At 39.8% G+C, this 16,218-nt stretch overlaps 3 protein-coding genes across 4 annotated transcripts; 2 read left to right on the forward strand and 1 right to left on the reverse strand.

The window, feature by feature from the left end:
* Positions 1 to 7,303: 7,303 nt before the first annotated feature.
* On the forward strand, positions 7,304 to 8,359 carry LOC116249161 (50S ribosomal protein L31, chloroplastic-like). The gene is made up of 2 exons (XM_031622334.2): positions 7,304 to 7,461; positions 7,919 to 8,359. Exons 1-2 carry the CDS (start codon positions 7,396 to 7,398, stop codon positions 8,243 to 8,245), a joined length of 393 nt encoding a protein of 130 aa, XP_031478194.1. The 5' UTR covers positions 7,304 to 7,395; the 3' UTR covers positions 8,246 to 8,359.
* An 885-nt stretch (positions 8,360 to 9,244) lies between these two features.
* LOC116248455 (50S ribosomal protein L31, chloroplastic-like) lies at positions 9,245 to 10,405 on the forward strand. Of its 2 annotated transcripts, none has more exons than XM_031621251.2 (2): positions 9,245 to 9,599; positions 9,957 to 10,405. In XM_031621251.2, the coding sequence occupies exons 1-2, from the start codon at positions 9,531 to 9,533 to the stop codon at positions 10,275 to 10,277; spliced, it is 390 nt and encodes a 129-aa protein (XP_031477111.1). In that variant the 5' UTR covers positions 9,245 to 9,530; the 3' UTR covers positions 10,278 to 10,405. The 2 variants fall into 2 exon arrangements, with proteins under 2 accessions (XP_031477111.1, XP_031477110.1); XM_031621250.2 differs by having other exon boundaries at positions 9,251 to 9,599; positions 9,951 to 10,405.
* A 478-nt stretch (positions 10,406 to 10,883) lies between these two features.
* Positions 10,884 to 15,727, reverse strand: LOC116246912 (lipid phosphate phosphatase epsilon 2, chloroplastic-like). The gene is made up of 4 exons (XM_031618828.2): positions 15,170 to 15,727; positions 11,714 to 11,939; positions 11,352 to 11,425; positions 10,884 to 11,191 (listed from the first exon to the last, which is right to left on the reverse strand). Exons 1-4 carry the CDS (start codon positions 15,494 to 15,496, stop codon positions 10,952 to 10,954), a joined length of 867 nt encoding a protein of 288 aa, XP_031474688.1. The 5' UTR covers positions 15,497 to 15,727; the 3' UTR covers positions 10,884 to 10,951.
* Between the last annotated feature and the right edge of the window lie 491 nt (positions 15,728 to 16,218).

Here is a 16,218-nt window from a genome sequence, read left to right on the forward strand (position 1 = left end):
CAGTCAACAAAGGCCGGACGCCAAACCTTCGCATTTAATGCGGACGAATTCAACGCTTTGAGTTCCGTCCGTCCGCCCGCCCGCCCGACGGTAAATGGACGGCCGAGATCTCGCGGCACCGTTGGACGGTTGCGGTTGGCTTCAAGCCTTGCGGGGCCACCGCCGTTCACGTGACGCCACGTGGCAGGGCCCGCGGGGCCCATCCCTCCAAAGAAGCTCCAATGGGAAAGCGCCTTCTCCGCCACTTCACACTGCGTTAGCGGTGGAGCTCGGCCGAAACGTCGCCATCAGCACACGTGGCAGCTCGTCATTGGGTCCTCTCAACGACCGGCTGACATTCCGTCCTGACGACGGCCAGAAAATGATTCCCTGGCGATCGTCGTTTTCTTCTTTAAACAAACTCGGCCGGAGGGCCTACAGCCCTCCTCCTGCCTAATTTTGTGCAAGAAACCCACGAAATAATAATAAACAAATAAATAATTCTAATAAAAAACAAATAGTTCAGAAAAAATTCGATGATTCTTGATTATTATATACATGGTGGATGACATTTCTTGGTTGGTTTAGTTTTTTTTTTTTTTAAAGAAATTTTAAAAAAGTTTTAATAGAAGAAAGTTACTGTAAAGGCATAAAAAAGTATAGACAGGAACGGGCTGAATCGTTTGGTACGTATCCTTTGGCCTCTTCCTGCCTAACAGCCCATTTTTTTAATACAAAAAGCAAAAAATTCAGAAAAAATGGACTGTTGCTCATATTATATGTGGGGGATGCATCTTGGTACTGGGATTTTCTTGGCACAGAAAAAAGGGAAATTTTTGTTGTTTTAGTTATTTTTTTCCTATAATGATCGTTTTCAAATTTATTGAACACATCCAAGTACAAAATTTTAAAACATTTACACATTTTAGAACTTGATCCAATATTTATTTAAAACCAAATCCGCTCATATGTCATTTTCTAAATCTTGGTCTGGTCCAATTGATGTTGATTTTTTTTCTCCATGCCCAACTTTTTTTGAAGTAATTGAGTTGGATATTCCATCTCAATCTGTTCCATTGACATCATTAAGTTCGACACTCAATATATGACCTTCTAGAGAGAGGATGAGGAAATCATGGATAAGTTTATGGTTGCTTGAGTAATAAATGACATGTCGCATTCAGTGTACATCATTGTCATCCATACATACATATATACATATACATATACAAATACAAACAGAGAGAAACAGGTACATATTAGACTTCTTAGTTCAGGAGAAAAAAAAAATAGATCAGCTTAAACTTTTGTTAGCAAACATTTTTAAGCAAAATATGAACATCTTATTATGTCTATGGACACTAATTTAATATAAAGCAATCCTCGATTTAAGTTCTTTCTATAAAGAAGATTGATATTTCTGCCAATTACAAACTTCTATGTTACGAGAGCTGTTAATTTTTTTTTCTCGTCTCTACGAATGACTGGTTTGGAAGAACAGACGAAGATGACTCACGTAATGGGCAGTGGACGCTAATAGATGGTACTTTGTATGGTTCATGTAGTAATTCCTTGCTCCCCTGTCCTTCAATTGTGTCAATTATTGAACGATGGCAACCAGTAGCTACCCACGAGGGAAAAGATACGTGGCCAAGAGGGCCTCAACAAAAAGGTCCTTCCAATTAGTTTTAAGTTTTTTTTTTTATCATTTAAAACTACCTAATTAATCCACTGTTTCCTTTTTGCGAAGAGCAATTCATTTCTTACCATACATCTCTCCTGTCAAATAGTTTGAGTGTGACTTACTCAAATTGAAGCTGAGACATAATTAAAGCATCTGAAAGGCTAATTATTAGCTTCCATCAGTCTTGATTATCTCCATGCTTAAATGTTTCTTAATAGCATTAAATGAAAAGAAAAATAAACAAAGCTGTTAGTGTCAAATAATCCAGATATTTCTCATTATATGTATAGGTATGTATGTACTGAAAGTCTGAATCCATAAGCGACATTCATTTTTCTTTTCTCAGAAAAAATAAAGGAAGAGGCAATGGGAACAGTTCAGTTGGTTGTCTACAGTACATTCAATTCAATTACCTAATTTATATGAACACAGTTTGGATTGTGTCAATGCCAGTAAAAGGTATGTTTCCTCACATAAGGTAACAATCTGATGAGCATCATATCCGGTCTGCGCATAATTGTATTCAACTGTTTTCAACTAATAATGTCGAAGTTTCTGTAATCAACAAATCTAAATGCAAGCTTATTCTCAGAACCACAGGCCAGCCTGAATTTGGTGATATCTGCTACAATGAAGCTGACCTCTGTGGAGAAAGATCAGTTCCCCATGATAATGTAAGCTCATTTCTCTTTCAGCTGTGCCTCCATTTGGACCACAAAACTATCAACCGACGACCCAGATGAGTACATACAAGAAGAGCCCACATGGTCACATCTGAAAAATCATGATTCTTCAGTCCCCATCATGCCCTTTCATGAATTTGGCAGATAATTCAGACTTGTGAGGCTGCAGTCCCCTTATATGCACCTTTATACTTATAAAAACATGCTGAGAATTGCTATTTAACTTGAAGGTTCTTATTTGTGGTTCTCAACTGTGAACATTTTGTTCCCGGAAGTTAAATCCAAGCCACATACTCCACATGGTCACATTCATGTTTTTCTTTTCCACTGCAGCTTCATATTCACTTTGAGATCATATTAGATACTTCTCCAAGATGAAGGCCGCCTCGCCATGAGCCATATTCATGTGACCAAGCTTAGTTGCAGACAGTCTTCTGCAACCTTATTCATCATGAAAGAGGAAAGCAGCTTGTTTGAGAACAGTCCACCAACAATGTGGTCATATGAAAGAGGCATGAAATGTTACCCTTGAAACTTGTAGAAGTTTGTGAATACTTTACTGAGCTGCCACCCATTTCTAATGCTACCATCAAGCAGAGAGATTGGCTGTAATGGGATATCTACTGCGTCAGAACCTTACACAAGGTTGTTCATTTAATTGTGGTCTGTCCAAAGAAAACAAGTTCTGAACCACAGCAGGCAGTGTGCACCCCCCTTCGGCCACTCTTGCTGTGGAAAGGAAAGCCTCTAGGCTGGAGGGCAGCAGTACGCCAGTGGACATGGATATAGATATGACGACACACTTGGACACCACAGTTTTAACTTTTTCATATTTTTTGTGAAATTTTGCATGTTTTTCTCTTTGTAGAATTTTGCATATTTTCGTGGATTTTTACATATTATTGTTGATGTTCTCCATATTTTTTTATAGAATTTTGCTTACTTTTTGTGGAATCATATATGTATATATAGTTTGCCGTGTTTGGTGTCACAATTTTTAAAATTGTCGTGTCTGTAGTATCCGTATAACTCAGCCTACAGGAACATAATGCCCCAAGAATTTATTTTTCGAAAACTAAACAAGGAATTCCTTGAGATTGAGTGCTTTCTACTTTATTAATTAAACATAAAAAAAAAATTCTGCTTTGAGGTCAACATGATTAAAGAAGCAAAATGGCAATGCTTAGAAAAGAATTTGAAAAATAATTCGCTGGGGCTTCACTAAGTGGCTTGTGAACATTGACCAGTTGACAGGATCTGCCAAGTTTCAAACCCAGTGAAGACCACTTTCCAGAGTACTTTTGAAGCTGGGTACTCAGACCTTTCACTTCCTTGCTTCCAATTAGATTTAGTTTCCATCTCTCACTGTTCCCCGATTCCTATTGTTTATGCTAATGCAATATTTCTTGGAATATTCGCTTCAGATTTCACATATTCCTTCCATGTGTGTGTGTCTGTGTCTGTGTCTATATATATATATGTGTGTGTGTGTGTGTGTGTGTGTGTGTGTGTTCCTTTTCCTTTACTGGCAACTATGTTCTCGATGAAGCAAAAAACAAAAGATAAAAAGGGGTTGCAGAGGGACCATACTTCTTTACAAACTCTGAGGACTGTAATTTTGTGCAGACAAAACTTTTTAACTCCCCCTAGGTAAAATGAATCCGAAAGTATTATTTAATTATAATGATCCAACCAAAACAATGAAAGAAAGGAAGAAATTTCAAACTTTGAACGCTTAACTAGATGAGCAGAGACTGTACCAAGCACCTTACTTGCTGCTGCTCAAAAATAGGGATCATGCAACCTAATCAGTTCAAAAGTCCCTAGCTAGAGGCAACTTTGCCGAGAGAAAAAAAAAGAAAAGAAAAATGGACAAATGCAACAAAGAGTAGACATGACCCATTGATGGGTAGTCCACGTAATGCAAGCCAATATCCAAATTGTTCGGTTAGAAGCCGTGTGAAGGCACTAAGATTTTGAAACATGCACTTCATGAGGCTGAGAAGGTCTGGGGGAAATTCCAGTGACCTGCAACTGAATCAAAACCACAAACAAGAGCCGGACAGCAGCTCAGGAGCAAAGAGAAGCCCATGGATTGTAATTGATATCACCTTGAAGTACGTACAAAGGACTTCTCAGATGAGAAATCACATGGCGTGCTGGGGAACATGTACAAAAGTTGTGGGGAGACATGTCTCTAGCGCCATGCTCTTCCAATTGCAGAAGAAATTCCATTTCTTGTCCTTCACAACACCAGTGACTAGTGACCGCATATATCAAGGAAAATATGGTTTTATTAGCACGTCAGAAGCCATTGATAGGTACCTGGACAAACCAAAAAAGATGTCATAATTAAGCTATTATAATTGGAGAGACAAGTACAGAGCTCGATGGCTGTCACAAAATAAACAGATTTTTCCTGTTCAAGTTTGAAAGACGAAAAAGAAATGCTCATGCTTCTTTATCTTTTTCCTTATGGAAACGATTCCCCTGCAAGGGAACCCCCGAATAAGGACACGACCCCCATGCCTTACGCAGCTGAACCAAAGTAATGGGAGCAATTAATGGACAGCGACTTCTTTGACAGAGAAGAGTCAAGTCAGCCATTAGTGCAAGTAGTTCGTGGGCCACAAGCAGATGGAGAAAGGAGCGACGCCACGGCAGGAGAGACAATGCACCATCACACAATCGCAGCAGCTTGATGCACAAGTTTGGCTCTATCATTAACGTGTTCCGTCCCTGATTCCGCTTCAAACATTGTTTGTTAATCAGCCAGTTGGACGGAAGTCCGATCCACTGTAATAGTAATGGCTAAAATGCTCAACACAGATCTGTTTTAACTAGGAGTAAACGAGAAGTCTGAGTTCACTATGGTAGTAGGTCAGGTTGTTACAGTTGGACAATTAATCATTCAGCAATCTCTTTATAAACTCTTAAGATTTCCAAGAATTTTCTATAGCAGATTAATCTTTCCCGTCTAGTTAGGTGTTGTAGCAACACCGGATTCTATTTGGTCTTATTTTTAAACATGCTACAAAGCAATTTCCTGTCCTGTCATTTATATTATGAAACCTTGATGAAAATCAGAAGCTAGCCCTGCCAAATTCGCGAAGGCCGCAGAGCTATAGAGGTCCAAGGCAACTAGCATGCATTCTCTTCTTTTTTTGCACACTGTCAATGGAAAATTTCTTCACTGTAGCAATACAGTTCCTGTTTTCTGTCACGTACAGATGCTGCTAAAGAGAAATTGATGTTCTTTTTTCCTTTCGGGGACATGAAAATGACATGCAGTAAACAAGTGGAGGGCAAACAAACTGTTTGCTTACTTCACGCTCGTGTTGAGTCGGTTTTGTCAAGTGTAAGTCAAATCCAGCACACTCAATAATTGATGAGAATCAAAGAAACTGTGGTTTTCACCTAAATTTCCGTAAACGATGACTTGTCGATTCGGAACTCTGATTGGTGTACCATCTTAATGATTTGATTCAGAATTTACAAAGTTGACAAGGCATCAAGAGTGTGAAGCTTGAATGGGGATATAGAATTAAAGTATGAAGATCTGTTTTTGTATACAGAAACTGTGTCGAAATTATCATGACAAAATTTCTCCGCGTTTGATTCAATCGTGAAGCAAGTTATCCTTAATAAAGAGGCAATTTCTAATTGTGCGACTGTATTAGTTTTGCAGAACTTCATCACTCCCGTTTTTGAATGGGTACTCCACAAGTAATAATCACCAACTTGAACGGGTCTGTTTGTATGTGCAGATCTAGGAAAGAGTATGAGCAACTGACGAAGCCATCCGCGAACAAAATCCAAATTTAGCCTACATTCGTTCGCATCATAGGAGTTGACATTTATTAGGTCGGATTGGATGCTAAAGCCATACCAACTAATGGATCTTCCTTTCTTCTGGAGCTGGAATTGATATACCAACGAAACGAATGTATGTAACTTAGCCAAACGAAGATGTTCTGACTTTCGATTCATAAATTCAGCGATGATATTCATCTGTCAAGCAACAACAAGCAAAGTACTTCGACAAAGATTTTGCAAAATGCAAAAGATCAGAAATATTTTTTGCTGCTGGAGCATGAACAGAAAAGGTTGATCCTCACATGAAAGAGTTCGAATGTAATAAACAGCCCAAACAATGGTTTGATAACAAGAATCTAAAGATACAACCTTCTGATAGTGGCAATCCATTTTTGTAAGGTTGTAATAAACAATCTTATTATTACGGATTCAAAAAAAGACATTACATTGGATTCACCTTCGGGTTTAAATAGATACCCCATGGAATTCAGATTTGAGTCTGGTTTTAAATAAATATCTTATATACCATATCCAGATATGTGAATCTGGAAGTTGGATTTGGATCAGATTAGGATTGTGAATTTAAAAGCTGGATTTGGATATGATATAGCACTTTTCTTTATTCATGTTTAAACCGGATTCAAATCCGATTATATGATCATTGAGCAAATCGAATATGGTAAATAATGCATTTGACAAGAACCCAATCTGTTGGCATCACTATTCGAAAATGGATCCAATTTTTTTGTCCCGCCTGAAATATCGAACCTATTGGTGTGGCATCAACAAAGTACGTAAGTAATTAGATCCAGATCTGGACCTAATGCACCCTCAAAAAGAAAAGGAAAATCCTTGTGTGCAAATGCGGCAGCTAGCAAGAACTGGTGGGGGTTAGAACACGGGTCGGGTCAAGTCTATCCGGTCCAACCCAACGGGGGAGAGAGATGGAGAGAGCTCCACGACACCGAAGACCTGCCATACGTGCAGTACAAGAGGCGAAATTGCCACGTGGAATTTTTGGTTCCATTCTCGAAAATACCCTCCCCTTCGTTTGTCATACTTGACGTGGCGAAGAGCAATTTGATGGACTTGCTTTTAAGATGCAAAAAATGCGGCGTAGTTTAACTCGGGCAATAGCCACAAGAGGGACGCTTTATCCACACTCCTGAAGTAAAGCAGAGGCGACGCGCGAGAGACGGAGAGATAGAGAGAGCATAGAGAGCGAGGAGGAGGATGGCGCAAGCACTAGCTAATCCTCTGCAACCTCTCCTTCACAAGCCATCTGGTCTCACGCTCAAGGTATTTCTTCCGCTGAACCTTTCCCTCTACTGCATTTTCCGATTGACTAGTGGGCGGCATTCGTATAATTTCAGATACTACCCAACTTTCCACTTGGTTGGATTATCAGTTTCTCTCTCTAATTTCTAGCCTTCGTCTTCTATTTCTCTTAATTCTTGGAGACACCATGTATACAATGATCCTGTGAAATCTCTCTTTGTGAAGGATATCTGGTTTGTGAAGGATATCTGGGTAGGCATGAGCCCTGTCATCACTCAACAGGACCTGTTGCTCTGTTTCATTCGATGTCTCTTTGAGTTTGCCTTCCTTTTTGTCTTTCCTTAATTTTGATACGAACCCATCTTTTAATTTGCGCTAGAGGACATTTTGATTGGGTCTAGAGGAATGCCCAATTCGATTTCTGTTGTTTCCTACTTGCCCACTAATTTTTTTCTTTTTTGATGGCTCTCTAAAAAAGGTGAAGGATGGTTATGGTCGATGGAGCTGCAGAAAGAAAGATATCCACCCGCCCTTCTACAACGACGCAAAGGTCTACTGCAGTGGAGAGTTGGTGATAACCACCGGAGGCACTCAGCAGGAGTATGTGGTTGATGTGTGGTCAGGTAACCACCCCTTCTATCTTGGCGGCAGGTCTGCTATTTTGCTCGATGCTGATCAGGCCGAGAAATTTAAGAAGAAATACGGCTCTCTCTCTAAGTTCATGGAGATCCCTGTGCTTAAGTACGGAGAGGTCGTGCTGCCCACCAGGAAATCGAAGGCTGCAAAAGGGAAGGGCAAGAAATAAAACCTCGTTGGATTCTGCTTCTGCATGTTTGCTTCTTTCTTGTTCTTCATTGTTTATGACCATTCTTAGTGTGAAACACCTTATTTTGATAATGAAGTTTATGGTTTCCTCTTCCTTGATGTTGTACATGGCCTTGATTAATTTGAAGTCTATGTGAACAATAGATTATGGCTAACTACGCATAGCTCCACTCGTAGTAATAATCGCGACAATTTGGATACATGCAAAAGGTGCTCGGTTTAGCTTGTTAAGCTCATCAGTTGATAAGAGTTCACCTCATTTGTATGTCGAAGATTCATTGTTAAATATCATGGTGGTGTGTTTGATGATAATAACGATTTGGAGTTTAGGTTCTAATCTTTTGAACTTAAAAATTGATGCATTTTCTCATAATCAAGCAGACTCCAGCATGCTTCTATGAGCATAGAGTTTGAATTCTTTCACTTTGACTGGAAACAATGCAAGTGTCGTGAAAGTGGGGCAAGCTTATACTCTCGGCTCATTTAGTCTGATTTCTTAAGAATTTAATCTTGGTTTAGTACGACGCTGAAACAGCAAATGAATACGTCAACATGTCTGCATTACTTCACAACGTCAAATTCATCAAGGTTATTCATTTCCTTGTTTGTATACTACTAACAAGGTTGGTTGGATTATGTATAAATTCCATGGTTGCATGATCTTAGTTCGCTCAAGATGAGGGCTTTTAGCTTATGACTTCGCAACTCAGAGGCCAAGAACCTAAAAGTAGATTTTTTGAGGTGTTAAAGACTTAAAGTTTTCCTTGGAGTTTACTTAAACAGCCACCTATAGCGTATTAAATGGAAGAATTTGTATAAAATGAACTCAAACCAATGCATTTGCTCTCTTAAAAGGGTATAACATGAAATTACGCCAACGCATTTGGCTCTCCTGACCTTCCTCCTTTATGCCCTCCATCCACCGACTTTATGTTGCATGGAAACCAATGATGATTATATGAAACAACACGAGTTTAATCAGATCTTATTGCTTACAAAAATGTACCACAAAACCATGCGTTTAGAATGTTATTGGGGTTTCTCGAAGTTCCTAGTGATTGCCACTTCCAAGACGGAAGAGTCTCCAGGTTGATGGTCGGTGGACTCTGCGTTTCATCTTCTCAGGCAACATCTCGATCCTTTTTACCTGAAATAAAGCTCCTCATAACATCCTCATGCTTGGGCCTGTAAATGCACTTCTGAGGAACCTTAGCGTGGTCGCGTTATCTCTGAACTTCTGAACACAGAGAGAGAGAGAGAGAGATATGGCACAGACATTATTAGCTAACCATCTGCAACCTCTTCTCCAAAAGCCAGCCGGTCTCGCTCTAAAGGTATGTCCCCTCTTGAACGTTTCCCTTCAATCCATTTTCCATGAATGAAATTTTCCCACTCTTCATACGATACGGACCTTCTCATTTTGGTGGAATACCGATTCTTCCTCTGGTTTACCATCTTCCCCTCTTCTGTTTCTCTGAATCCCTGAACAAGATATCCTTTAATTCTTTAGTGGACGGACCTACGAATTTTGTGTGTTTTACCTTCGCATCGTGAGTTTTATGTAGAGCCCTTCTTCTAAGAGAAGATGCGATGAGGACAAAAGTAAAGCGAAGTTAGAGGGCTACCCGACTCTTTGTTTTGGGGGTTCTTTCCTGTTGACCATTTTCTCTCCTCCTGTATGGAAGGTGAAGGATGGTTGCTGTCGCTTGAGCTGCAGAAAGAAAGACATCCACCCGACCTTCTACTTTGACGCCAAGGTCTACTGCAAGGGGGAGTTGGTGATGACCACCGGCGGGACGCAACGGGAGTATGTAGTCGATATGTGGTCTGGTAACCACCCCTTCTATCTTGGAGACAGGTCTGGAGATATGGTTTATGACGATCAGGCAGAGAAATTCAAGAAGAAATACGGGTCTCTCTCTAGGTTTATGGAGATTCCCGTGCTCAAACACGGGGAAATTGTGTTGCCCACCAAGAAAGCCAAGCCAGCAAAGGGGAAGGGCAAGAAATGAAAGATGGGTTTTGCTTTAGCCATGTTTCTCTTCCTCTTCCCTTCTTCTTTTATTGGGTTTATGGATCTTTTGTTAATGTCCGAAACTTCCGTTTGTGGTTACAAATATTTTGTCGTTCCTGCTTTTTTCAGTTCCTAATTTTGTATATAATCTCCGACGAAATTTAATTTGGTTCATCAAATTATGTCCGCCAGACAGGGTTGCAACTTTTTTTGAGAACCCTCTGTTCCGAGGTCTGCTAAACCCCTACTCTTCCATCACAAAAGAAAGAAAAGAACGAGAATCTGTGAAAGTCAATTACGAGAAGGTACACTAGCTTTAGGAGATGCAGGGACCAAATTAAACATAGCAGTGGAAGTAATGGCACGTACAGTTCGGATTCCTGAAAAGTGAATCACGATTGTAAAGAGCATGCTCTCTACCTATTCGATTCAGGATGGAAGACCTCAAAATGGCCACACGCAAGATGTTCGAAATTTTACAGGGGATGCGAGGTTTAGCTTCAGATTGATAACAATGGAAAAACAAGCACAGTTCAAGCGGTTGGACCAAGGTTTGATGATCACATACGCTGATACTCACACGGACGAGGTTCAAGTAGGCAGCTGGAGTCAAATACGATGAAAATTCAATCAGTTTTCCTGTAATGCTATTACACAGTTTCTGTAGTAGAATTACACAGATATTTGGCGTTGTCTTACAACCCAATGACGGAAAACATACGCCCCGAACCCCAGAGAAAACAGTACAAACCCAATAATGAGAAGTGGCGGAACCCATAGGTGCTGAGTATATGCAGTTTGGACGTAGCGGTGCCATAACCAAAACCATACTGCACTGAAGACGGAGCCAATAATTGCGCCAACCAATATTTGATTGGTCGTATGAAATCCTTGTGATACTCGGAGCCAAGACTGTAATCGAGATGCATAAAACCATAAATTAGTATAACCTCACATCCTTCTCGTCAGTTGCCATTAGTTCTTCTAACCAGAGAAGTATATTCAGAAGATCCTGTTCGAATGACATGATAAAAAATAACTGCAAGTTTTTCAAGTATCAACTGTATCTTACAAGATAACAGCCGCATCCTAGCGTCAGTGTTGCAAGCACGATGCTAAGCGCATTAATTCCCAGCCAGTTAGCCACTGTTAAGAAAATATCCCATTCATTATCAAATGAATACAAAATTTCTGGGATGAAGGTATCCATGGCTTCGAATTCACTAAACTCTATAAACGATAAGCTGTAATTAAGGAACTTCCTGAACTTTAAAATCTCCTACCATTTTTAGCTTGATTAGAAATTTTTAACTCAAAGCACGATTGACAGGAAAAGCACATTTTACCATAAAATGGACCTATAGAAACTCAAATTTTTAGATGGTGAGGAAGTTTAGAAATTAAGCTGGAAAGATTGGGGGGAAAAAAACTTACATGATAGAGAAGCATAAACAGTTACATAGAGGATGGATTGTGCATGTGAAGATGGCATGCCAGGATCAGTTCTTAATGCAGACATGGGTCGCTCATGATTCAGTAGGTGTTTCAAGCAGACGGAAATGATGGAATTTGAAACAGAACCGATAGTTGCCCACAAGGATTCTGGATCATGCTTTGCAATAACAAATGCACAAAAGATGCCAAGCACCACCCACTTGCTCTGCAATCATGAAAGAAGTTATCAACCACACCCAAACAAGACAGGGCATATCAAGTAATGACTGCAAAAAAAGAACAATCAGGATCCCTGTATAGCAGCCATCTGGACAAGCTCACACAACATCAGGAGATACAGAAATGGATCAAAGGAGTAAAGACTCATATAGGGGAAAAGAACAAGGCCTATTGTCTCTCTTGCAGTTTCACGATGTTTCCCACACAGAAGTAACTTCAGCTTCCATCAGAATGGTAAAATTTTATGATCAAAGGAACCCACCCTGCAAGGCCAGTAAAGATGGGCTCACAACCACAATCGTGCTTCACTAATTGGCTTCATGGACGTAAAAGCTCTGAGATCAAGGTTAGGTATGTCATGATGTTAGTAATAATCAAAGATAGGCACCATGAGTGGATTCGCAACACTGTAGGCTGCAAACCTGGAGCAATTGGGAAGATACAGCTTCTAGAAAAGCTTTTAGCCTATTCTTATGAATGGAAGACTCTGAGGACTACTACCCAAGTTGGAAATAAGCAGAATGTTTTATTAAGTTATATAATTCAAATTACGTTTGCCTCAGGCTTCAGTTTAAGCTTCAATCAAACTCTTTTAAATCAGTTTTGAAGGCCAGTCGGTTAAGCTTAGGAGTACTCTTTTTTGAGTCTTTGAATACTGCTTTACTGACCAGTACTCTGCAGCCAGAGGTAAAGAAGTAAAATAGAATTTCAGATTGGTCATGTGACTAACATGTTTTGGTGCTTACAAACCTGAGAGGCTGAAAGTGAATTTTTAAGGGTAAATCTAAAGTTAAGGTGAAGATATTTCAGTTGTGGAAGAACAATAATATAGGGGCTATGAAAAAATTAAGCAATTATTCTGGCCAAAACATGATCACTTCTTTCATTTCATACGTGTTTCCGGAAGTCCACTTACAAATATCCAGAACTTTCAAGCCACAAGGCTCAAATGTAAAAAGGATGAGCTCAACTTCCAGGCAATGCATTGACTCACAAGATCAATCTAAATAAGACAAGGCCTTAAAAATTTAAACACAAATTAAAAAATTTAAACACAAAGAAAGGACTTACATCAAGGGATGCACAAATTGGCCATGGCTACTGGAAGGATACCCCTGATTCAGGCTTACATCAAGGGATGCATCTAAACTAGTGCACAACTAAAGAACTGGATAGGACCCATAAATTTAAATACATTCTTCAAATTGCCATATTATCTTAGAGAATCAAGACAGTTGGAACAATGCCTATGTAATTTGAAAAAGTGAAGGTTGCATTTATTCCAGTTTCTTGAAACATTAAGGCAAAAGGAAAAGAAAAAACCTAGGCATTCCAACTATCTGTCCCTATACATTAAGCTTGCAACCAGACAGCTTAGGAGGATCAGGCAGGGCCCTGGTGGAGCATTTGACTGCATAGCTTTCATTAGCTATCCATAACCAAACTCTTGAATGGAGGGAAAATGACTGCGGTTTGTCACTGGCGTTCATGGAAGAACAAGAACTAGAAAGTAAGAGACCAGTGGTGCAGGAGATGCAAGGTTTGCTCATGCTGATGGCGTAGGAGTCAATCATAAGCATTACTTTCTCCCACATGTCAAAGGCTTTGCAACTTTTGGTGTTTGTTGCATCCTAATACTCTGTAGAGTGTGGGAGCTCTTGGAACACTCATACGTTTTAGTGGTATCTTGCAGTTTTCGTTTTTCAAAATTCATCAACAACCTTTTTCATAGTAGTATAGGATTTCCTACATTTAAATAGGTAGATAAGGATTCCTACATTCACATAGTGCCAAATAATTTAGATATAGCTCTAATACTTCTTCACCCTCTCTATATACGAGCCCCAGAACCCTGAATCTCTAAGATGGCAAGTGACATTACCACGACTAAGCCAGGGGAAAAATGGTGTTCGACATAAACAGTTGCTCTGACTTTCTGTTGATTCAGGTATGGGAGGTTAAACAATTATCCGTGCTTGGGAATGTAACCTCCCACTCAGTTATAACTAATCACTTCTGTATATTGATAAAGATGGACATTAGCTGAAGGGATAAGAATTGGGAGAAAAGAAGTCTCTTTTGTTACTTGGGGGTCCATAGAGTTCTATAAGAGGTTTCTTGAGATTATTATCAGCTAATGCACCTTTGATTGTGTCTTCTTCTTCAGCTTTACCGTAAGTATATATGTGTGTGTGTGTGTGTGTGGATATCTTATGATTTCTTGACCTTTTTTTCATATTTAAAGTGTGTGTTCAGGTTACGGAAGTTTGACCTACATGATCGACTTGCATTACTGTCAAGGCTCATAAAATCCTGCAATTTTTATGGATATGCAAAAAAAAATTAGAGGCATTCATGTTAAAAGTAGGCTGCTGATATGCCATCCTCCATATCTAAGGGCTGTATTTCAGTATTTCACTATTTCTTACATATTATTTTTCACGTAAACTTCCTGTTCTCCATCATTTTCCACCAAATTGTCAAGTAGGTTTAGGCGTTCAGCAGAGAAATATACACTACAAGGACAACTTACAGTGAAGAGCCAAACATCACTGTTAGAATTACAATTTGACAGAAATATTAACATCAACATGCAGATGTACCCTTGTTAATTAAATTCAGTATATTATTTCGAATATACTGTAACATAACATGCTATTTACTTAAAATGTTGCATAGTTGGCCTTATGGACAACCACTATTGGACTATGGTACTCCATCCATGGATCGTTTCAAAAGAAGACATAGGACATGTTCGGACTTATCCTTCGACCACAGATTCATTGAGATAAGCACAAATTTCTGTTCATTCTTGCAGCAGAGGACCAGAAGCATATTCTTTCCTTCTTGCAATTGGCAATCTGGTGCGAAGAACACGAATCGGCACTTCTAAGTATTCCAAAAGATTTCGTTTGTAGCGCCTTTGCTCCGTTTTGGACGATTCTTTTAGGCACTCTAATTCATTGTGCAGTGACTTTTATCAGAACTTCATCCTACGCTTCACATCATCTTGCAAAATTTTCTTTAAGAAAGAATAAAACACCAAAAAACGTTTCCAAGCACAATTTCATAAGTCGTTTAGTTCAATCATTCAAGAAAAACCCGCTCCACTTCTTTCAATCATAAAGTCCAAACGTAACCAAAATCGCAAACTCATAATCCAGGATAGAGAAAAGGAATTCGAATCATAAATTGTGAACATTTTCTCATACTAACCGAATGATTAATCCTCGCTTCCCAGCCAGAAGAGTCGTTTTCCCTTCCGACACTCGACAACCCATTTGTCGGGATATCCTCGGTTTCCAGAAACCTGCCTTCGCTACCGCCTGCAAAACCGCTTTGAGAATTCACTATCATTCTCCGAGGCCTTGAAGCTTTCAATGTGGAGCCAACAATACCAGTTCCGGCGCAAAACCCACTAACCCGAGACGAATTCAGGATGGGCAATTTACGGAATGGAATGAATCTTACAGGTCTAAGGTGGAGGAAGGAAGACGGGGAGAAATGCATGGAACCATAGCTGGGGGCACATACAGTTGGCATTTTTCACCCAGAATCTGCAGCAACTGAGAGGAGCCCCGAATTTCTGAGACAAAAAATCTCCATTTCGCGCCCCTGCTTGCTTCGCCCTTTTATGGCCATTTATTGGTCAGCCAAGACGGCCCCGATTGTTGCTTATTTCAACTCTTTGCTTCTCAACTGTCACGGCTAATTGTGCGTCAACCAAGTCGGCCGGATTTGGCATGCTTGACGGTTGGTTTGAGAAGAACTCACCCATTAAGTCGCGGGCTTTATGCCATTTTATGTATTCGGACAAAACTCTTGGACACTTGTTCCAACAAAGCTCATCGCCTCGGATACAGATCCGGGCCGTCCCTGCCGTTCAACTGTTCATAACTCTCAGCTTACTAAACAGTCAAATTTGACCACGAACAAGTTAAGACAGCAGCTACCTTTACTTATGCTTGCAGAAAAGTCCTTGGTTGGACCCTACGTGGACCGGTTTATGAGCTGTCTAATTAACTTGATTGATGTCTCACATCCTTTTGGAAAAAAATAATTTCATATATGTGTCATTATGAAAGGTTGATGTCCTCAATGGCTGATGTAGGAGTTTCATTGTCTGAGTCGTGGTCCGCGATTCTGTTTCTGTGCAGTCATCAATTAAGACAAACGAATGGTTCATGGTAAGTACGCATCGTTTTTTGTTAGTTCACATGTTTTGAATTCTTGCTCTTCCGGTGGTCAAGATCCTTATCGCTTAT

Source organism: Nymphaea colorata, chromosome 2, assembly GCF_008831285.2.
Source record: "Nymphaea colorata isolate Beijing-Zhang1983 chromosome 2, ASM883128v2, whole genome shotgun sequence".
NCBI classification, from domain to species: domain Eukaryota; kingdom Viridiplantae; phylum Streptophyta; class Magnoliopsida; order Nymphaeales; family Nymphaeaceae; genus Nymphaea; species Nymphaea colorata.